A 23,827-nucleotide genomic window follows, 5' to 3' on the forward strand; every position below is an offset into this window, starting at 1 on the left:
GAAGAGAAAAAGTATAACACGAGTACGTTCTGGAAATACAAAACTCTTATTTTTAAAGTATGCAACATTAAAACTAGGGTTGCCAAGTCCACTTCACATTTCATATTCAAGTCCTTACACTAAACAAATCCCCCTGTGCACTTTTCAGGCAGCTTCATTAGTTCACAGGTCTTCATTATTAATGCAAAACAAAGGGGGTGGGATGTTTTCTTTTTGAGGACCATTAATCATCTCAGGACCCCTTTAGACTGTTTTCTTAAATAGCCCCAGAGAGGGGTGTAAGCCCTGGCAGAGAAATCATTAAACTACCCAAGTGTACATTTGTTAAATGCAGCTCAGCTTCCACCAGCTGCAAGCGAAATCCTCCTTATGCATCAGTATTAACAATATTAATGCACTACATGCCACAAAGGCACGCACTGACTCAGTGACGCGTTTCTTTCAGAGACCACAGGGAGACTTTGTGGAATATTTAGTGGTTTGGTTTTGCATGATGATAAACTTTGTGGGTAAAATAACAAATTATACTGTGTGGTGTGTAATAGCAAGCTTTAAATGCAACCCGATGCTGATCCACACAGGAATATGAAACCACATGAAAGATAAAGGAGGGGGCGGAAAAAAAATCACAGACAAAGAAGACATTCTACATAATCCTTTATTATAACATAAGAACATACAGAAAAATAGGTTTGGTCCATGAAAAAGTCTGCAGATTCACAATTCTACAGTCCCACCCCCCAGTGTTGTATTACACCCCAGAGGTGCCCCGATGCTCGTTTCAAATCGTGTACCTGCCCAAACCTTTATTAGTGTATTCTTGGAATTCATTATTAAAATGCACATACGCAAACATTTTCAGCCAGGACACTCATTTTAACCTCATACAGGGAAACGACCATTAAACCCACAGAAACCAGGTCTTCAGTCAGTGTGTGAAGAAGCTCCGGCTCCTCAAATCTGCTCCACCACATGTGTTTTATGGCTTCTCTGCACAGAATTAAAATACACTAAACTAAAAACGCAGGCGTTTTAACTCTTCCCAACTTGCAGGCGACGTGAACCCGACTGCATGTCTCCCTGCAGAGCCGTGCTTCGTAAAGCGTCACTGCTGTCTTTACTTTGTTGCGGAGAGCTAAACCACTGGGCTTGGAGAGCGAGGGCCAATTAATAATATACTGGTTTGACTATCTGAGCATCAACAAAGACTTAAGAAAAAGATCAGCCAGGATAAGTAATACAGGTTTACTTCACATCCATCTTCAGTTTTTTTCTGCTCAGTATTTACAAAACTTTAATGACTAGAGGTACTCATACTAGCTACTTCAATGATAATCTGTACTAGCTAACAAGACAAGTACGGATATAATACATATTTTTAAAACAAGGATCACTGATAGTAACAAAAAGGAGGAAAAATAAACGTCAAAACAAATGGCACCTTTAACAAATAAAACCGCTTTCCAACAACAATGTATAATCTGCTGTGATTGACTGAGCTTTAAAATGTCTCAAAAGACTGTGCCACAAACTGTGAAAAATAACCAATGGCAACTTAAAACAAGGTGACGCATGAACAGCCAATGTGTAGCAAAAAAGCCCAATTGATTACAAACACAATCACAATCAATATTTAACTAAACGGGCAAGCATCCGGGGGCCAGGCTTGGAGTTGAAAGTGTAAATTTACTTTCCAAAAACGGGAACAAAGAGCCACGCCAGACTCGACACATTCCGGCTGATTTAAGATTATTTTTTTTGTTCCAGGGACAATACATTTAAAGTTGCGAGGTACAGTCTGCCCTCTGCTTTTCATCTGTGTACAATCTACGTTTTTTGTGAGGACACTGTGTTAAAATGAAAGGAATGCTTCTAGCTAAGGCTAAGACATGATCAAAAACAAATCTAACTTCAATTAAAGACACTTTTGCTCAAGAGCTCTCGGTGCGAGGAGGAGAAAAATCTGTCATTAAAAGAAAAAAGATAAAGCAGAAACCAAACTTGTGGGGAGGGGGGATGAAGATAAAGGAAAATTGACATCCTAGAAAATGCTGAGGCCATCTTTTATCTATCTCTCTCTCTATGTTTGTCAGTTTAAATGTCCCACGCACACACATTAGTTGTCTCCACCAGCAAAACATGTCTTCTCATTTCCTGCTGCATGTGACGACTTTCTTTAGGTGTTTCTGATGCCGAGCGCCTGCTCCAGCTCCTGCCGCCTCTGCTGGACCTAAAAGATGTTTTCACAGAGAGATGATTTAATCAGCAGAAGTCAGCATTAAAAATCAACCTAAGATAAAAAATAACAGGGGTATGCATGGGCTCAAAGTGCATCCAATAGTGCTGGTAGATATTTAGCAAGTCACGAGTAAGATGTTCTCCATCGTAGATCAAAGTTTGCTAATAGTGACTGGAGCCAAGGGGGCTGAGGTGGGAAGTGATACTATATTAAATGTATTTAAATACTCTGGGAATATTATGAATAAGAGGAGTCATCTTACAGTCTACCATCCTGAGATAACATTAGCAGAGCGAACCTGCCTGAACTGAAAAAGCATCAAACACGCTGCTACTTTATAGATGCAGACAGATTGCCACCATCATGTCGTCAGTCTGAACTGTCTTTGACAATGAACAGAAGTCGAGCGGACTCAACTGGCTGCCAGCTGGTTGTACTCTGGTTATATCCCCATAGAGCAGGAAGGTTGCTGAGTGCAACTGTAATAAATAAATGTAGTGAAATGTGAATTTATGTTTATGGAGATGGCAACAAATATGAGATTTTCAACAATTTATCACAGTAACAGACTGCGTGTAATTGCCAAATCGGCCATATTCAATCACAGACTGATGGACTGAGTCTTATGGCGACATTTAAGGTAGTTTATATGATGATATAAAAACGTCTATTGTTTCATTTTACGCTATCGTTTGTTTCGTGGTGTCGCAAAATAAACTGTTTACGGCAATATTTTTTCATCGTTTTGATGGTCACTGTAGTGGCTACATTAATTTATTAAAGTTCTCTCTTTCTCTTATATTTTATATAACCACACTACAGACGGACAAGCGCCTGTTTTTACGCGTTGTCGTTAGCAACAACGACGGTAACACCATCGCGTGTCTGCTTGTTTATGTTCCACAGAAACCTTTCACAATAAAGCTCAAGATCCTGTTGAGAATTTTCAAAATAAACTGAATCACGTGAAAGAGCAGATTATTTACAGATAAGTAAAAAAGAGCCGTCAGGTGCTAAAAAATAAACCTTAGACTCAAACGTTAGAACAGGCTTTTCCCCGCAGCACGCCGTGTAATAAATACTCGGCGGCCGTTACAACTTATGTCTAAAAATGTATAGTTTCATGCATCGGTTAAAACACTCAACTCCAGCTACATGACGCACAGCTGGAAACACTTTCCGCAAGTCGAGCTGCCCGAGATTCACAGAATTGAGAGAAAATGTTACATTTTTGTGATTTATCTGTGATATCGTTATCGGACGATAGAATTCTTATATCGGGATATGAGATTTTGGTCATATCGCACAGCCCTAGTTTTTAGTGACGTTGGTCACTACTTTACTTTGCAGTATAGAAAAAAAGCTGTGCGATATAAATTTTCTTATTAGATAAATACAGATAGCTTAATTTTGAGGTCAGGTGATAAATCGCAATAGGTGTTGTTGAAATACTTAGCATATCGCAAAAGAACGTTAAAATCACAATAATATTGTATTGTGAGTGAAGTATTGTGATAATATAGCGCGGGGTGTCTGGTGAATCCCACTTCTATTGGTCTGTAACAACAATTTCAGAAAAGGCTCTAGAAATAGTGAAATGTTTTCCTTTAGCTCTTATATCTTATAAAAATAAAATTATGTATAAACTAAGAAAGCATTTAAGACATGATTGTTGACTTCTGTGCAAACCCAGATGGATCAGCCTGTTATCTAAAAACAAACACTACTGATGTCTATAACTTGACGTGAAAACATTCTGCTGTGTATCTAAATAGAAAACTCCAAAATGACATCCTATCAGTTATTTACGTGGATGACTTGTTGCACCATGGCAGATTCCACTGAGACATTTTTGAAAACAATGATAAGCCGAGTACGACATATTTAAGTAATAAAAATTAGTCATCTGAAAACCACAAACATCTCTATAAAAGCTAAATTCCTTGGTACGATCTCTTTGCTGAAATAAAACAAAGAAGAAAAGAAAACGGAGTTACCTTGGAGTAGAAGTAACGGCAGACGGCCTCCTGAGCCCACGGCTGGTAGTAAAACTCTGCTCTTCGCTCCTCTTCTGGGTTTCCTACCACATCTGTCATGGTCTGTTAAGAGAAAGAGATATTATTGTATCAACCTCCATCTAAACTAGTGCACCAGCTGATAAATTAAAGGGCACAGGGTCTCCGCAAGGCCAACTGGGGATTTGCTTTGAGAGCAACTACTGAGCTTCATACTGAATTTGTTCAATTTCACAGCGATCCGACTGAGCAAACACTGCAGGTGGGTGACAGCTGGTCAAGCAGTTAACCGGCTCGCTCAAAGAAAGATGGGGGCGAGCATGCATGCAGTCAGACATGTTATTAAATGTTTCACGCTCTATTTTGACTCTGCTACATCTGATTGAGCAGCATGGGGTTTGTGTGCATAATCTGAGGTTTCGAGCAATGCACGATGTAAACTCAAGTCAAAGGATCAAATACTGTTAAACTCTAATACCTCCAAATCTGTGGATTGACAATTTACAAATATGGCACAGAGCATACAAATCATGCATGTCAAGTGGCTTTCATTTAATTATCTGGTCATCTGTTATTGTCTACTTGTGTGGTATTTGGACCCCCAGAAGGTGTCTTTTTCCCCACCTTCTACTTCTGTTTGTTATTCCTGCCATTTCTTTCCTTCTACAAATAACATGCCCATAATCTGCTTAAAGCTTTGCATTTAAATAAATTTTACAGGAAGTCGGGTCACTTATTTATTTTTACATAAATCAAATCACAAAATGGCCTAAGGAAAAGAAATGGACCCCTGTTCTACAACAGGAAAAAATAAAATGAAAGAAAAGAATCTGTTGCGTTATGTACAGTGTAGGCAGAAATAAAAATAGTGAAATCTGACTGTGGTGGAACAGAATGACAAAATCTGGTAGAGGAAAGCAATGAGTCACGTCTTTCTACTTGTGATGCTGTACATCTTTCTGCTGCGTTGCATTCTTATCTTTTTTTAAGGTTGTCAGTGGAGAAACTGGTGCTGCTGCTCTGTCCTCTTTCTGATCCATAAGGGGTTTATTTCTGAACGGGTGTGTGGTAAAAAGGATTACTCAGCACTTACTCATCTGAGCGAACCTCAACTCCACATTTAGATATAAACTTTAGGCGGTTCAAAATGTTTTTCTTATTCTTACACACATCCTACACAGCCAATCACAGTGATGTGTGTTGGAGGAGGATTTGATGACATGGTACATCTACTGATGCCTGCTGTGACTAGAGATAATAAAAAAAGCTCAATGCTACTTTAAGATCCTCTGTTAAAGTAGCAGGACAGACACACTCACCTTGAGGTCTCTGCACTGGGACTGCAGCCAGTCGTTGATAAAGCCCTGAGGATCCCTGGCAAAACTCAACATGAACTCCCTCTGGGTCTTCAGCTGGTTAATGGTCTCAATGGTTTCATGGATCTGAGAAGAATCAAACACAAAAAAGAAAGCCTGTCATGTTAAAAGACTTGATGCAGCTAACCAAATTAACAGGTGTTTAGTATTCCTCAGATCAAAACGATTACACCAGGGACATCCCTTTATAATAAAGCTTTTATTGCACCATAAATTATACGAGCGGTTTTAAAACCTCTAATTACACTGATATATCTTTCCTATCATTTTCTCTGACACCTATGTAGTCAATAAAGTTACACACAAAAAATGTCCGCATTTGTCACAAAAACAAAGGCGGACATCCATCTATCAATCTATCCACACATATATACATATACATATGTATACACATATACATACATACATATATGGTTCAATATAATGCTAAACAACTTAACTTGTAATGAATGAATCAATAAAACAGGGTTTAAAAATAACACAAATGTAGTCGACTAAACTAAAAGTAAGAAAACACTGAAAGTCCATATTAAGCACCTAAATCCTGCAATTACACTGTCTGTACAAATATAAGAGCCTTATCAAACCATATTCCTCGAAAATCAGATTGTATTGTGGTATTCTGGGCCACACAGAATATTGCACATTACACACACACACACAGTGACAGATTACTTTGCAGATAGTGGCTAATGCTCCTGTCAACAGGCAGGAGCATTAGCTCCAACTGCAACTCTTTTATTTCTAGATAAAAGAGTTGCAGATCTGTGCTGATTGGTGTGGCAGTTTTCTGTCCTCAAACCCAACATTTAAGACGTTTACATTATTAAAATATGAATAATTTATTTAACTAACAAGTATTTCTGGTGCCAGCTAGTGAAGCCAGCTTCTTTTAATCATCCAGTCACGAGCATCCCTAAAAAATATGGATATAACCTTGGCCTGTAATTAAAAGGTACTGTAGTCTCTAACCAGCAAAAGTGAACATGCACAGGGTAATCAAAGGGGAAATAGTTGCATCAGAGTGCACTCATCAACGGGCTCTCTTTTGGGGATTCAAGCCTCAGATCTCCATTATCTCTGCTATAAAAACAAGACCCCAGATGTGACCCTGGATTCCTTTTGGAATTTAAAAGAGACCAATTTGTCAGGATGGGGAGGTGAGTGACTGCAGGAGGGGGTCCCTGAGAATCTGCGCCTTTAAAGTGAATCACAACTATCTCAGCCTTACCTATGAGACCATTATTCTGTTCAATTTTTTCTTCCATGATACAAGGACCTATTTCTGCCTAAGCAGCACTCTTTCAGTGTTCCCAGACAATCCATGTGTTGGAAACTTAACAAAGCCTGGCTATGTCTTGGCATAGGGAAATATTTCGAAAAGTTTTATTTTGGAAAACCTTAACAGAGGTGCTAGGAAAAAATATGAGCCCCGTCTCTGGTTTATAAGATTCTCAGGCTTTCAAAATGCACTACAAATAGTTCAACAAGGCTAAGCTACAGGCTTTTTCTAATATTAGGCCAGCAGGAACAGGATGTATAACAGCAATCCTCACCAAACCCAAAAGAAAGTAACAAAATGAAAGGCGTCTGTATCCTGTAAACAATCTCTGTTGTTAGATTGTTGAGTTGCTTTAGAACAAAGACTCCACAGAGGGACGTCTTTTTGCTGAATGGCTTTGTGCCTTATCAATGTGATTACAGCCATCCCAGTCAAGGTAACGAGCGCTAGCAGGAGGTCAAGAAGACCTGATCGACCTCAAAACGGAGTAAGAGGCCAGTAATACACAGGCAGCAATTTAAGGGAGCAAATATGTGTGAAATTGCCCTCAGCAGGTTCACAAAATGGGAGACAATCGAAATGATAGGTTCAATCAAAGATTGCTTGGCTGGAGATATATATATATATATATATATATATATATATATATATATATATATATATATATATAAAAATATATAAATATATAAGGGGTGCAACGATACACAAAATTCACGGTTCGGTTCGATACTTTGGTGTCACGGTTCGATATTTTTCCAATACAAAAAAATGTTCATGCCTTTTTAATTTGTCATTTATTAAAATTATAAATATATATTTTAACTCAAAAGTACAGTTTTTTTTAATTTAATGTTGCTGAAACAACAAAGTAATAAAAAAATTAATCTGATTGAGAAATCACTCATCTTTGGAAAAGAGAGTTTATTACAGAGAAATGGCTCTTTCCAAAATAAAAGCTATACTATACGCTTCTTCTGGGCTATATTCTCAGCAGCATATTAAACATATCAGGTCCCCATAAGGAGAATCATGTGCTAACTGCATTTCGTTGCCCTATACCTGTGCATGTGCAATGACAATAAAGTTGAATTCTATTCTATTCTATTCTAACGGCTGTCTAAATGACTCGGGTAAAGTTTGTAGCATGCGTGCTTGTTGTTTTTGTCTGCTTCCACTTGTCTTTGCACTAGGATGATGTCGGAGTAAATGTGCAGTCATATTCCTTGTGTTCCCACTAGTACTGTCAGCGTTAATCTGAAATGAGGTTAACGCCACAACACGGCAAATCTCTGTTAACGAGCTACCGCGGATCGCCCTGTGCGTGGGGCTGGACGGCCAACACATTAACGAGCTAACTGCGCTAACGCACTAGTTCCCACCAATGTAATTGAGCATTGCTGGCACATCCAACATACTGTTTTACTTTTGTCCATGACGCGCTTACCTTCAGGGTCATACTCACATGAAAACCAAAATAGTTCCAAACGCCAGATCTGAATGAGGGTGGGGGAGGTTCAATTTGCCATGTTGCAAGGAGAACTTAACTTCTGTCTCGCTAGCTTGCCCTGCGCTCAGTGAATCTGCGTTCGACTACTCCGCCTAGGCTGCACTGTCGAGCGCAGATCCACTGAGCGCTCAACACAGACAGCATCGTCAGAAGAAAAGTTGATAAAATAAATTAAAAATTTTGTATTGTTCGATACATATGCGTACCGAACCGAAAGCCCTGTATGGAACGGTTCAATATCAATACGAGTATTGTTGCACCCCTAAAATATATTTAATATAAGCACCCCATACACACATATATATATATACATATACATACATACATACATATATATATATATATATATATATACATATACATACATACATATATACATATATATATATATATATATACACACACACATATATATATAAAAGGGGTGCAACAATACCCTAATATAAATTTGCAAGATCTGCACATTAGAAAAACCTGCTCACTGCTTAGAAAGAAATCAAAGAAAAAGATTCTCACACTTCTTTATGAGCGAGTACACTTTTTTCCCCTTCACTACAGAAGGAGGTCATTTAGTAGTTAAAGTGATCAAAAGGCCACACAAAACTCTAGGAAACAGGAAACACTACTCCCACTCTGGAAACACAGCCCTGTCTAAAACTATCAGGACAAACATAAAAAGAACAGCGAGTGACTGCTGGGTGAGGTATGCACCTTGTTGTCCAGCCCTGCTATTTCCTGCTGGCTGGCTGTGGAGAGAAGGAAGGAGTTCATCTGGGTCTTCAATGTGTCGTCCACCTCCACATCAATGTCATAGCAGGCAGTCTTCTTTTGGTCATTAGGATCCACACTATCAAAACAATACAGTTTACTGTGTACAGTATGTTTTTGTTTTTTTACAGTATGTGATTAAATCACATTAGCAACAAGTGATTAAATTATTCAACAACAGCAGCAATCCAAACCTAAAAAGGGTTAAAACTCTCATAGACAGTCTCATAGCTTTTTGAGCATTTAGTGCTTGCTGCTAATTAAAACAAGAAAAATAACTAGAAAAGAAACAATAACTGAGTCAAAGCATGGATCAGTGGACAAAATTAATCAGAACACTTCAGTCCAACAAAAAATTTTAGATTTTTTTCCATTTACTGACATATTGATAATGATTTTTTGTAGAATCCTGATCTACATACCTGATCAGATGGTTGATGATGATGGGCTCTGGGGGCATGAGAAGTGCATGCAAGCGCTGTGGGATCTCAGAAAACTTCATTCGCTGAGCCTCAAAGATCTGCAAAATGAAAGTATGAAATAAAGAATGTTTAGATAAACATGTCTTCACTACTCTGAAGCATCCAGCAGAATACACTGGTTTGTTCACGTTAAGAATATGCCTGACAACCACATTTAAATTGCGTTAGAGCTTGATAATGCTTATTATGCACCCTGAAATTCTATCAGTTCAATAGGAATAAATCATTAACCTTATAAAATCCTATGTTTATCTTGGCAGAAAAAGCACCAAGAGACTGGACAGTAACCCAGATGGAGAGAATGTCTCCATAAAAGGATAGACAGAGAGAGGGGAAGGTGAGCTGTTCAACATCCACAGCAGGATCCAGAAAAACGATGACACCGGTTGCTCTTTCCAGCTACCAGCTAATGTTCATCACATTTAAGAAATGGAGTGGGCCGCCTTTTGGTGAAAATCCAAGTAACAAAATGTACCACTTCGACATGTCCGATGTGTGAAAAAAGCAACTGCGCTCACCTGCTGCAAGTATTTGTCACAGTTGATGAACTCCCGCTCATGTGGGTCCTGGAGTTTGTGGGTCTTCACGTACTGCCACAGGGCCTGAATGATGACGGGTCTGGTCTGGGTGTGGATACCCAACATACGGGCCAGTCGGGGGTCCAGCTTGAACTGAGGGGGCTGTGCGGCACACAGAAAGACGAAAAGGTGAGTGAATTCATGAAGAAATGTTTCAAGATCACTCGCTGAGAACAGAGTCTGTTTACCTGGTAATCAAGCATGAGAAGGACGGTGCAACGAACACCCACATCACCTGGCCTCTTCACCTGGAAACCATCGGTCTCCTGGGTTGTCGCAGTCCTATGCCACTGAAGTGATACAAGCAGCATTTAAGGAACAAGTAATTAGTTAAGTCTCCAAGTTAATATTGTTCATTAATATCAGCTGATCTTATTTAAACGCACAGTATTATTCACAACTTCTGATGTTGGAGAAGCAAAACAAGAAAAATAACAAAGGATGTAGTGTCATGAAATGTGTCACAGAAGTAGTCTACCTTAAGCGACTTATGCATAAACTATGGTCATGTCCAAGGAAATATATTATTGTGTTGTTTACATTACATTTAGTCACATATATATATATTCACTAAATCAGTTCTAATTAAGTAGCTACCATTACCTACAATCAACATAACTTCACTTCAGAGCAGTTAGTACTCATTGAAACTAAGAATATACTTATAATTCAGTCATTGGTTAGCTCTGTCATGTGTTTGTAACACTCAGTTTAACAGTGTGCTGATACCAGTTGTTTTAAAACTTATCAGTACAAAAATCTTCCACATTATACTTTAAATTACTCTAAGAACTATAAAAAGATATTCAACAAAAACACGATTAGAAAAGTAATGAACATTGATACTTTCAGATGCATCTTACTTCCACAAGGTGATTATCTGGACCATATAGATCTTTGTCCAGCTCGATCACCAAGGACTTGAAGAATGAGGAGAACTTTCTTTTCTGTTTCGTGGCTTCATACTTTGACACGGCTGTCTGCAAACAAAATTAAAATACCACGTTAAGTAAGCTGCCTGTGATATTAGGCTGAAATATTTTTACTGAAAATTAAAGATAAAGAAATAACACTGAAGCTGTTTAACAGTCTTAGGTCCGTGTAACCGAACAAGACCATCATAATCTTAATAGTTTGATGGTAATTTTTGAGCCTACTGTGGAAAATAAAAACTACTTTTTACATTATCCCAATACAGCAAACCAACTAACTGGGCAGCCACAAATAATTACTATAAACTGAACAAATTTGATAAGCTTACATCTTCCAGCAGACGCCCCTCGACACGTAGCTCCCATGATGCAACTGTGCCCTCTCCATCCTCAGCATCAGGCTTTGCTGGGTTGAAGGTGTTGGAGATAAAAATCCTTAGCTTTCTCTTTTGCTGAAAACAATAATAGAAAAGAAACTTTAAATTTGTGTCTCATCAGTTAATCAACACTGACTTTATAGCTACACCGAGTTTGGACCCATTATAGCCATTTTCTGGACTGCATTTTTTTCTCCCCTCATACAAGTAAAATATGTATTTATATATAGAGATTTCTATAAATTGTCTATAAACATATAATATAGTATAAAAATATATAAATGTCTATAAATCATCTCTATAAATACTTCAGAGTACACACTGACATTAAACTGGCTCCGTAGAGGAAGGACGAGGGCAGTCCCTTTTCTGAGGCGGCTGAGGTCTTTTAACATCTGTTGGACAATGCTCAGGATTTTCTACAAGTCTGTTGTGGCCAGTGTCATCCCCTATGCTGCTGCATGCTGGCACAGCAGGTTGAGGGTCACAGATGCCAACAGACTGAATAAAAGGAAAACTTGGGATGTAGCTGGACTCTCTAAAGGTTGTGTCAGAAAGGCGGATGTTGTCCAAGATAAAAACAGCACTGGACAATTTCTCCCACACACCCCATGACGTGCTCACCTTGCTCCATCTAAAGCACAGTATACACTGCAATAGTTGCACACACTTAATATCACATCCTCTACAGAGCAAATTAAAGTTAATATGATAAGAAGGGCACTGCAATGTCAACCATATATATTTAATTTTGGGTAATATACTAGGATATTTATGATTAAAGCTATTTTGTTATATTTTGTAACTTTGTAATATTTTGAATGATTTAATTTACTTTACTTAGTTACTGTTATTACTGTCTTGGAGCAACTGTGACCACATAATTTCCTCTGAAATTAATAAAGTATTCTGATTCTGATAGAGGCCCTTTGTAGAGCCCTTTTATGTCCTCTTCCTTTAAAGACACTGATTTCAAGGTGGCTTTCTTCAGATTAGCTGCTCCTCAAACGGTAGATTTTGGTGTGTGTGTCATGTGCTCACATGTGAGGAACATAACAGGGATTATCAGAAGGATTAACAGTAGAGAAAACGTTGAAGTCAAGTATTTAGAGCAGACTGAAACCTGAGCCAAATCAAACATCTAGCTCCATCTGCCTCGTCGCCCACTTGTGGATAAGGTTTGCTTTAATTTACACAAAATCTGTGTGTTAACGTCACAATATTCAGAAATCTTTTCATCAAGTGCTACAACAGTCAATAAAACCATTAGGCAGTATCATCATCTGAACAAATACAGTGTGGTGCAGAAGATCAAGGGGAAATAAGCAGCAATCTGTAAAATGTAAACATTTGTTCTGACTAACTCTTCACTGACTGACATCACTCTTAAATGACCAGTTAAAGGTAACATGGAACACCTGTGATGAGCTTGACTGAAATATACCTTAATTGGCCTCTTGAGGGCCTCCTGAATGTCCAGCCTCTTGCGCATGATGGTCTGGTCCAGCTTCCTCTCAAAAGCCAGCAGATCCATGTAAGCCTGAGACTCTGGGACCAGTTCCCTGATCTAGGAGACAAAGGATACTAGTGACTACAGGTGTCTTTAGAATAATCTTTAATAATAATAATCGCTTATTATTGGCCAGGACTGAGATCACGATTATTGAGTATTAGAACTCAAAATCATTTAAATAGACAGTGGATTCATTAAACTTGTAAAAAGAAAACTTTTTATTCAGGCAGACATCCTTGAACTTTAATGATAGTAAAAGAAAAGAAAAAATAGTGAGTGACAATATGTGCTGAAATCAAAAACAAGAATTCGTTTTAACCCTTGGAAGCATCAATCGTAATTGAAATTAAAATCTGTAACCTGTACTTCTTTTTCCATCTGTCAGTCTAAGAAAACCCAGTTTCTCAGTTGTTCATACTCTCCCTGATTCCAGTCTGAATGTGTACGTGTCCACAGGGTCTGTGAGCCACGGGTGACCACATATCTGCTGCCTGCTCTGCTAGCTTTACATGCTGGGTCTATTTCTGCTGAAAATGAATCTCAAGCTTGACAGATCAAGAGAAGGAGAGAGAAATCTCTCTTCAGAAAAACCAAGACATTGCAGCAGACATTTTACTATCACACCACAGACTACATTTAAATAAAGTGCAGGAATAGATCAAATACAACAGCCAGTCTTACTTCCATATGGTGTTCTCTTATGAATGCATTCTTTTTTCTTTTTTTTTTTACAGCTAATCTGTTCAGCTGTAAAATATATATGAATAAATGAAAATGATATCACAAGACTGCAACTTTAAATTATAACATCCTATAAGAAAACAATGTTGATGTGAGATTTAATATAGGATTAAAAGGATATAATAGAACTCTTTTCTTGACAAATTTATGATTGACATCCACACACTGGAGAACATCATGAGTGCCTAAAATTGGGGTTCAACTAATGACCTGATGGCCGAAGGCTCCAAAAAAAGTGTCTCAGGCAAGCTGACTTGCCAGCTCTTGGCCCATTTGAGTCAGTGACATGTCATCAATCATAGTTATGAGTTCACCTCAGACGCAAACTGGCTGAAGTGAATCTTCACTAACAACTACTTTTTTCCCCTGCAGTCAGTATATTCACATTAGTGGGATCATATGAGGTCAGTACTATAAATCAGTTATTCTTAGTATCTCTGAAAACCAGCAGAAACGCGAGGGCTTGACGGTGAGCGTTTTACTTGGATTTGTGACTTAAAACAGAAATGTGCTGATTATTAAATGTATCACATGATTCAGGACAAATGGTAAATGGAATGGCTCTTATACAGTGCTTTTCTACTCTGAGTACTCATAGCACTTTATACAACTTGCCTCATTCATATTTTCTATGCTTTTTCTACCTAAGTGCTTTCACACACATTCATCGATGAGCAACTTGAGGTTACAATCTTGCCCCGGGACATTTGACATGCAGAGATCGAACCACCAATCTCCCGATTAGTAGCTGACCTAGTCTACCTCCTGAACTACAACCTCCATTTTCATGATACAAGATAAGTAGATCATTTCTTTATCACAGGTGCCGTTTATCTCCACCCTGCAGCCTATTTTCACATTTCACACACAGGGAGACAAAAGAGAGGGAGATCAGGTGGAGTAAGAGAAGAAATACTTCTAGAGTTAATAGCGATTTTATTCATTACTGTCATCACAAAACCTTTGGAGGTCCCAATTTTTCATTGTACCGTGCTAGTGCATTGTACAGCCCCAAACACTTATAGTTAGCACTCTCTAAATCCCAGCATTTTAACCAGGGCACTTTAAAGACCAACTGTCCTTTGTTTGGAGCCACTTAAATTAAAGTTCACATGGACTGCCAGATGTACCATAATCAAAGCTGGAATTAATGGATTGTTCATGCACTGTGGTTTGATTAATACTCACCCTCTGAGGTAGAATTTTATCAGCCATCTTCTTCTTCTTTGTGCTGTGAAAATAAATCATCGAAACAATAGGCGTTTGAGTGCAAGTCAGAGCAGTTTTGTGTGTCTTTACAAAAAGACAAGGAAGTCAGTGAAATTCTTCAGTCTGTGGGATACATTTTCCAGGTACCATGTTCATATACACTTGCACACATACAAAGACACAAAATAATAGTCCCCTAAATAGAGGGCTGCAATAATTGTGAAAAAAAAAAGCATGGCTGAGTAGGCGGCGAGTGGGGACTTACTGCTGGTTGCGGTTCTGTTGTTGCTGAACCTGCTGAATCTGTTGAGGAGCCGGCCTCTTACGAGACGGATCCATCACACCTGGCATGCCAGGACGGGACACGGGGCTGTTGCCGTATCCTGGAGGGCCCATGGCTGGTCCCTGAGGGGTCATGCGACTGGAAGGAGGCATGCCTGGTCTCTGCATAGAAAATAAGGCCATGATCATACAAAAAGGCCGTTGAATATTGTGATTTTTTAAGTGTAGAACGTGTAGAAAAGATACATTTTGCAGATTTTAAACAAGACACCTTAGCCTTTATTTTAAGGTGTGTTAAGAAATAAATCTGCGGACCAACATGCCTTACAATGAATTGTCACAACAAGTATTTGAGGAAAAATTCCATTTTGCTTATGCTCAAGAGATCAGTTTCTGCAGCTACTATACTGGGAACTGATTGGTAATTCCTAATTTTGCCTTTTTGCCTCCCTCTCCTTATCTTTTCTTTACTTTAATCCCCAAGCATAAATTCTGGGAGGTGGTTTGTGTAATAATGTATTTGACTTCAGACTGTGTTGGTATGAGGAAAGAACACAACTTGAAATAAACGATAAAAAAATAATCTTTTGCTGCAGCCATCAAATGTGTATAAATTGTTCCTGAATAACTTACAAACAGCAATCCTCTCAAAGGTCCCCGATCGACACATAAATGCTCACAACAATCCAACACTTTCCTACCGACCTTGTGGTCCAACATGGCAAATTGTGCTTCAAGTGGCAATTTACCCCATGACTATCTGTGACTATGTAGCCCTGGCCCCACCCATGCACACCAAAATTGAACGTTTGCAGCTACAGTGGCAGAGACGCAGTTCACGGGTGTAGCAATAAAACAACTCTGAGCCTTGCTTATTAAAAAAAAGAGGAAAAAAAGGGAAAAAAAATCTGTTTCAGGTGAAAATAACATCTGAGCTGTCGTGTAGCTAATTCTCAAAAGTGAAAAGTGCACAAATTAGGATCAATGTTTGTGAAGACTTGAAGACAAAAGCACAAGTTTTCTACCGTTCCATTTCAGCCCTTATTGATCCGAGAATACATTTGTAGCGTTTTAAATAAAATGCAAAACTGACACAGTGGGAAAACGTCAATGTAAATTTGCAAACAAAACATTTGCAGCACATCTGCTGATGTAAATATATTCTAGAAACTTACAAATCCCACAACACACAAAAAACTCAACACTACCACTCTGAGACCCAGCCCACATACTTTTATATCTGATGCTTCATATTAGCAGTATCAGCAAATTTATGCATGCCTTTCATTAAAGTAAATAGACAAAAATCACCACAGCCAACTCACCAAACCATGTGCTAAGAACTCAAACAGGCGACTTCTTGTATTTGACTGCATGAATGCAGGCGAGAGGAGCAGATAAGTGACAAATCACTGATAGCAGCTTTTCCTCCTGCAGTCAGTCCAACAAATGTGACAGATGAAGGCAAAACACACTCTCTCTTCATCGCATGGTGAACAGTGAAAGAGAGGAAGAGTGAAGGACATTGACTTCTCAACAATACAGGCCAGATGAATGGGCTCTGCCTTTTCCACAGTGTGGTGTAGGCAGATTGGGGAAACATGTCGATCATTTAGTACTTTTTACACTATACATCAGCGCAACCTTGGCTTGCCTGAGAACAAGTGGAAATCTGCAGTATTCAGGGTATGAAGTCTCTTTTGACTATGGTGTGAAAGCCTGCCAAGGACGTTGGAAGGGAAAAATATGTGACAACCATTTACTGAGCTGTCTTTCTGGTTGGTAGTAGCTAAGAAGCAAACACTTCAGCTGTGGATCAGTGATAAATGACTCATCTTTATGTCTTGATTTTAATACAATTCTCTTATCTTAAGACACAACATATTAGCTGGAGATGACTCAATCAAATGCAATATCGGGGGAATAAACCCAGGACTACAGATCAGGATATGAAAATTTATACTCTGATACTAAATATGAATGCAAGAGCATACATGGGATAATAAGACCAAGAAACCAAAGAGTGCTGATCAAATATCATAGTAACGGAGCATGCACGCAGTATATTGCTGGAGCACACAATCAGCTTTAAAGTCCATTCATTTGAAAACATTTAGGATCGGAAGTCCTGATTACTGAAAATGTTTGCTTCTTGGTCATTTTCTTGAGACCCCACTGTGCAGAATGACGTGTTGCAGGATGTGAAAGCAAATGAAAGATTTCAGTTTCTTCAGCCAAAGGGAGCTCACCTTTAAATCTCAGCAGTCACTCATGGACCTTGATTCTGTTACAAAAGAACTAGAAGGAGAATTTGGCAGCATCTTCTGCCTTGCAGTTAAACTTCTGAAATGATCAGTATCTCCATATTAATATAGTGTGGGATTTCAAGATAGAAAATGAGCTGATGTCATTTTAACTGCTTAAACTTTTTTTTTATTTTCTGTGCATCTCTATATGTATTAAAGGGAGGTTTTTAAAAATTATATTCCAGGGATTTCCACCCTCGACATACAGAAATATTCGGCAACCTAATCAACATCACCGTCCAGAGTTGAAACAAGTTGGTCTTTATCAAACTATTTTGTGGTTCAGAGTCAAGCAACTGTGAAGGTGCACTTTGCATTCACCTTCACAGTTCCCCATATTCATTCTTCTCCCATTACAGTCAGAGTCGGTGATATTAGCCTCAAAACTATTTTACAATATTTTAGGGAAAATTGCAATTATATTTACAACGATACAGGGGAAAAAAAACAATGTTGTATTGGTGACTGTAGCTTGCAAGCAGCAACATTTAATAGAGCAAACAAAGTGAAGGACGTTTTCCAAGCTGCCGTCACTGATACCGCTGACTGACATAAGACAGGTTGGTAAATAAATTACAGTATTACCAAGGCAACCAGAGCCTGAAACATCCACTTTAGACCAAACGCAAGCAACACAGCAAATGTGGATGGGATTCTGGAAACATTTAATCTGACAAGTACAACACTAAAAATTATGTTTTTTTTTCTTCTCCCTGAGACCAAAACATCAAGTTTCCTAACTAATATAATCAAATGAGTATGAGGACCCACGTATGCAAAAGTGATATAAATCAAAATATTATCACAATATCTTGAAACACACAAATCTTAAAGCAAACAAACAAGATAACTAGTGGCTGAGAGCGAATGCACCACGGTTTTATTGTGTATTCATTGCGACAATTTGTAGAAACTGCCTCCTTTGGACATCTGTTTAATGCAATCTATTTTACTGCATACTCTGAGTATCTCTGCAATTTAGGGGATCATAGACTACTATTAAACCATGTTTAATATGTGTGTATCACCTGCAGGTCCGTAAGTACATTTTCGACTATTTCGACAAGTGTTTGTGAGGCAAATTTCCCCTTTCTGAGACAGACAGACAAACAACCAACCAGTTACTGTATATCCAGTTTGTTGATGCTATACTGGCAAATAAGATTACGTTACCAGTGCTGCTGGTGGACAATGTTAATGTGTTTTCAAATCAATTCTGCACTGTGTAAATGTTAATAGATAGTGTAAATTATTATATTTCAAATGTGAGAAACGACTGCAGATTAATCTTGTGATTATTATTATTATTATTATTATTATTAATTGTGACCAATCGACTAACCGCTGTAATCTGATTTGAAGATCAGAAAATATCAGCTTATAAGACTCAAAATGAACAACTAAACATCCTTCCAGCAGTTTAGATGTGTAGTGAGTTCATGCTGAGATCCCAGCGTTTCTTGGTACTTGGTGTACTTTGCGGCTGACCAGCCAAGTAACAGTGGGCTCACTAAACATAGACTTTACAAGTTGTAAACACCAACTTCGACGAGACAAACTGCACCCCCTAAACACAGAGTGAAGTCTGCTACTGACTGGCACCTCTCCCTAATCATCGTTTCTGTATGTTGTAAATTTGCATTGACACAAACTAATATTGATGCAGCCGATTCATTCAAAAGTAGGCTCGACTTATAACAACTTCTGACTTCTAACCGAGCTGGAACCTCACAAACTACAACTCCTAAAACTTAAGGGATGGTTTAATTGTTAGGTTTACCAACTACACTTTGCACATTTTGGGTCTTTTTGATAAGAAAACTGGTCGAAATACAGTTAACAGTTAGCAGGGTTAGCAGGCTAAGCTAACTGGATGCTGCGATTAGCTAGCTAACCTTAATGTTAGCGGGCGGGAGGGTTAGCAAATTCAAACAACAAACAAACTCTGATGGTCATCCTGAGCGACCGGTGAAATATTTCAAATGCATCACCAATTTTGAACCGGGCTGCTAGTTAGTATGAGCTGTGGCCTACGCTGGTGACGGGGGTTAATGCTAGCCACTAGGGACAAAGCAAGCGGAGCGAGGCTTTGTTCTAGCGGACTCGCTAACGCGTCAGCAGCAAAGATAAAGCGATATCTTACCGGGTACCCAGGCCCGGGCATCGGTGAGCGGTACATGTGGTTCTGCGCGGCAGCTGATGGTCCCATTCTTCCAGAAGGTGTTCCTGGTCCCATGCCTGGTCCTGCACCCGGTACCGGTGGCCCAGGTCCCATTGCTCCACCACCACCCGTCGGTGCCGACTGAAACCCCCCTCTGGCCGCCATCTCCTCTCTGAATGTCGCCGCCGGTGTAGGCGCGGAGCTACCGCGAGAGCGAGAACGAGTGTTGGGATGGACGTCACAGGTTCAAGACGCCCTCCCCTGTTTGTTGGTGGTACTGCAGCAAAATTAGGGCTGGTGACGATGATGGCGGAATAGGTCCTCGTTCAACGTTCCAAAAGTGCTGTGAATATACTCCATTACAGGAAAAAGTTCTTTAAAAAATACTAGTTGTGTAAAAGTTTCTAACTATAATCATAAATATGTGCTTAAGGTATTAAGAGTACTCACTTCAGTTGTGCTATTACCAGTGTTGGGTAAGTTACTTTAAAATAGTAACTTAGTTACATTACTAGTTACTTCTATCAAAAGTAACTCAGTTACTTCAAGTTACTCGTTACTTTCAAAGTAACTAGTTACTAGGGAAAGTAACTTTGGTTTTACTCAGAATTCTCTTGTTAATGTGTTGCTTCCATAACTTTGCCAGTCTTCTAGCTTGCTTACTTGCCACAAGTGCACTGTGCCACCTACCAATAGAAAGGAAAAGATAATGTGCATATTTCCACGAGAGAAATCCCATGCCTGGACCGTCATTGACTGCTGCCATGATTCTAGCCTACGTCACAGCGTCATGTGCGCCTTTTACATCCAACACAAAAACTGCAGTCGTGGTGCTTTGATTGTACTCAGAACTCAGAAATTCTGCCTTCTGAATAGGAAGATGTAGGTAACACCAGACTGCAGATGAGCTGCATACAGGGCTGGACTGGGACAAAAAATCGGCCCGGGCATTTTGACTAGAGACCGGCCTGACATTATAGGAAAAATCATAAAGCCTTTGAATGAAAACAAACGCTGTTGTGACAGTGATGTTCACTGTTTTGATGGTATATATGCATCAATCTATCAATGCTTTGTTGTAAGATTCAGATAATTATTTTTTAAAAGCGAGACATTTTAAATGAGAATAAGAAAGAAAAGTATTTCTTTGTGCCCCCCTCTCCTTGTTAATGCCCTACCTGGCCCCCCTGGCAAAACTTTGCTAGATCCGCACCTGCACAGTTACCAGCTGTCAACTACCTAAAAAAGGATCCTGGGGTTATCTGTCTCTCAGAAACAGTTCATAACTTCCCTTCAACTCATTTATGTCACCTAAAAGGTAAACCTGTTTCTCCATCACCTGTTCAGCTCTGATGATTCAGTAAGGACATCTCCTGGTTTCATCTTCATGTTTCCCTCTCACCAGATAAACAAACCGACATCATGACCAGCAGCTTTTTTGCAGCTGTGGCTCCAGCAAACATCAGCTGATACTAGAAATTAATATTAAATAAATTCTAACAACAGCTGATCAAGCTTAAACGTGCTGCTGTTGTTTAACGCGAAATAGGCTGGTTTCTTTCTGGCGCAAAGTGGGAGATAAACAAACAAGAGAGCCGATCAGCTGATCATTGATCAGTTTCATGATTGAAGTAGAAACGGGAGAGGGAGGGGGGAGAATGAGAGAAGAAGAGGCAGCTGTGCAGCGTAAAGACAGAGAATAACTCCAGCTTTGTGTATTTTTCATTGTAGCTGAATTACGGGACAAACTGTTCCTTTTCACCTCAATAAGAAACGCGTCATATTTTCTCTGAATACCAGACGGGACGGTTGGCAACTCTAATAACTTATGAACAAAATAAAGTTCAACATCTTTAACTTCATAGCACCCACCCAGCTGTATAGAAACTCCGTCATGCTAGCTAGTACGCAGTACGGAAAAAGTTAGCATAACGAAAATAAACTCCACCTAAACTTGGTTTATATCTGACCCAGATAGACTGCAGGTCATAACTTCTTACCTGAAGTTCAGTTCACACTTGGACCGGCGGCCGCCTCAGGTCTCTTTTCCTTCTGCGTCCCCTTTCCCTCATCCACCTGCTGGCCTCCACCACTTGCTAATGTTACAGAATCTGTGGAAGCTCCGCGATAGCCACCACACGAAGTAACGAGTAACGACCCTATCTAAATCCCAGTAACGACTAACGCGTTCCTGATTTTGGCATAATAACTAGTTACCGTGCTCGTTACCACAATAATAACGTAGTTACTGTAACGCGTTACTTAATAACGCGTTAGTCCCAACACTGGCTATTACGCAAAAATATTTTTTTAATGTTACATCTGTTAGAGTATAATTACTTAAAAAGCAGGATACGATTGACCAGAATATTACTGTTGTAGATGGATAGTTTTTTTTTGCTACAACATGCTACTGGACTACAATTAATTGATATTTTAGTTAGGTAATGTGGTAATTCATTTTTAATTAATAAATTTAACATCATCCACAAAGAAATGGCCAGTGCACAAAAGAGATGAAGACGAGAGTGTAGCCAGGGTGGAGTGTGTGGAGACAAGTATCAGGGTGATTCGTGACAGAAGGATAGCAGCATGGGCCAATGGGAAAGCTTTTAAAATGGTATCGAGATTTGCTCTGATGTATGGTCTGGAGACTGTTGCAGTCACCAGGGTGGGCAAGTTTAGAAATAAGTATTTAGGAGAGACAGCTCAGGTTGAGACAAAGTTAGAGAGGCAAAGCTGTCATATGCAGAGGAAGGATGGCGGATAAATTGGACAAACAATGTTAAAGAAGGTGCTGCCAGGCACCTGTTCATCAAGGCCTTGGACTATCTATGTGCACTCTGCCCGTTTTTTTGACCTCGGCAAGTTAACCTAGATTTTTGACTGACCTCTTTGTGTTTATCTTGTTAGCCTTCCTTGTGTTTTGGTTTGGTACTGACCGTACTAAGCTGCAAGTTTGTTTTACAGTCATGTAAAAGTGAAAGTTTTTACAGGTCTAAATACAGACATTAAAAACTAAATGCATCCTGTGACTCGATAGCTTTTAGATCCTTTTGCAGCAATAACTTAACAACATATTGTTGTGGGGAAAACTTGTCCCACCTGTCTTTAGAATTCTGCTTAAGTTCATTTAGACTTGCAGGCATTTTTTATGCACAGTTCCCACCACAGCTTTTAAGTTGGATGTCTAAACTTCGACTAGCCTATTGCAGCAACTTGAGTCTTTTCTTTTTCAGCCATTGTAGATTTGTTGGTGAGCCGGTACCATTGTCCTTTTGGACGATCCGATTTCAACCAAACTTCAGCTGTTGAACAGATGACCTCACATCTGGCTCTAAAACACTTTGGTACATGGTCGACTCAGTAACTCCAAGGTCCGTAAGTTTGTGCTTTAACAGTTGATGTGAGGTGTGTGAGCTGATACCCTGTGTTTGGTTTTTGCCAACGCAGTGTTGTGTATTATGGCCAGACAGCTCCACTTTGAACTTGTATGTCTAATGGACATTGCTCCAGAAGTCATAAGGCTTGCTCAGCCGCAAGTTTGCAATCCTAAGCCATGCTGCTATGTTTTTAGAGAGAAGAGACTGTCTCCTTCCAGTCCTTCCAACCAAGATATAGTTTTTCAGTCTTTATCTAGTTATACTGCCATGAAGTAGGAAATATCTGTTGAGTTTAATAAGTATCTCATGTTTTTGTGTTTTTGGAAATTTTCTAAGCGCTGCACAATGTGGTCTTTGGTTGACTTTGCTGGGATGTCCAATCCTGGGAAGATTGTGGGATAGTGTAAACACACACCTAAATGCTCCAGACCAGCAACCTGCCACAACCTCTGCTTTTATAGAGGTGCTCACGATTGGTGATGATTTGTTGATTATCAATACCTGGCTGCCACTTACCTTTTTAATTCCTGGCTGCTAATATAATTTTAATGGAAACATTAAGCGTGTACTCATTTTTCACAGGAGTGCATACTCCTGTGAAAAATATTTCTTTTCACAGAACTGTACCTGTCTGCCTCTGGCTCTGTAATTTGGCTCTATTTTTCTTTCACCGTAA

General features: G+C 39.2%; 1 protein-coding gene across 1 annotated transcript; it reads right to left on the reverse strand.

Annotated features, from left to right (window-relative positions):
- Positions 1-647: 647 nt before the first annotated feature.
- On the reverse strand, positions 648-19,989 carry smarcd1 (SWI/SNF related BAF chromatin remodeling complex subunit D1). Its single transcript, XM_006782786.3, has 13 exons — positions 19,751-19,989; positions 15,285-15,463; positions 14,999-15,041; positions 13,001-13,123; positions 11,509-11,631; positions 11,111-11,227; positions 10,436-10,537; positions 10,188-10,349; positions 9,610-9,707; positions 9,131-9,266; positions 5,574-5,696; positions 4,237-4,338; positions 648-2,230 (listed from the first exon to the last, which is right to left on the reverse strand). Exons 1-13 carry the CDS (start codon positions 19,931-19,933, stop codon positions 2,177-2,179), a joined length of 1,545 nt encoding a protein of 514 aa, XP_006782849.1. The 5' UTR covers positions 19,934-19,989; the 3' UTR covers positions 648-2,176.
- Positions 19,990-23,827: the final 3,838 nt, after the last annotated feature.

This window comes from Neolamprologus brichardi, chromosome 5 (assembly GCF_056152115.1).
Source record: "Neolamprologus brichardi isolate AB-2024 chromosome 5, ASM5615211v1, whole genome shotgun sequence".
NCBI classification, from domain to species: Eukaryota; Metazoa; Chordata; class Actinopteri; order Cichliformes; family Cichlidae; genus Neolamprologus; species Neolamprologus brichardi.

What these genes read in the sequence shown, in the direction of transcription:
- smarcd1 (XM_006782786.3), bottom strand. Translation starts at nt 19,933, where the DNA reads ATGGCGGCCAGAGGGGGGTTTCAGTCGGCACCGACGGGTGGTGGTGGA. An exon ending in TGCCCGGGCCTGGGTACCCG is followed by an intron (nt 15,464 to 19,750) that starts GTAAGATATCGC and finishes TTTTCTATGCAG; the next exon opens with AGACCAGGCATGCCTCCTTC. An exon ending in CAGATAATCACCTTGTGGAA is followed by an intron (nt 10,538 to 11,110) that starts GTAAGATGCATC and finishes GTATCACTTCAG; the next exon opens with TGGCATAGGACTGCGACAAC.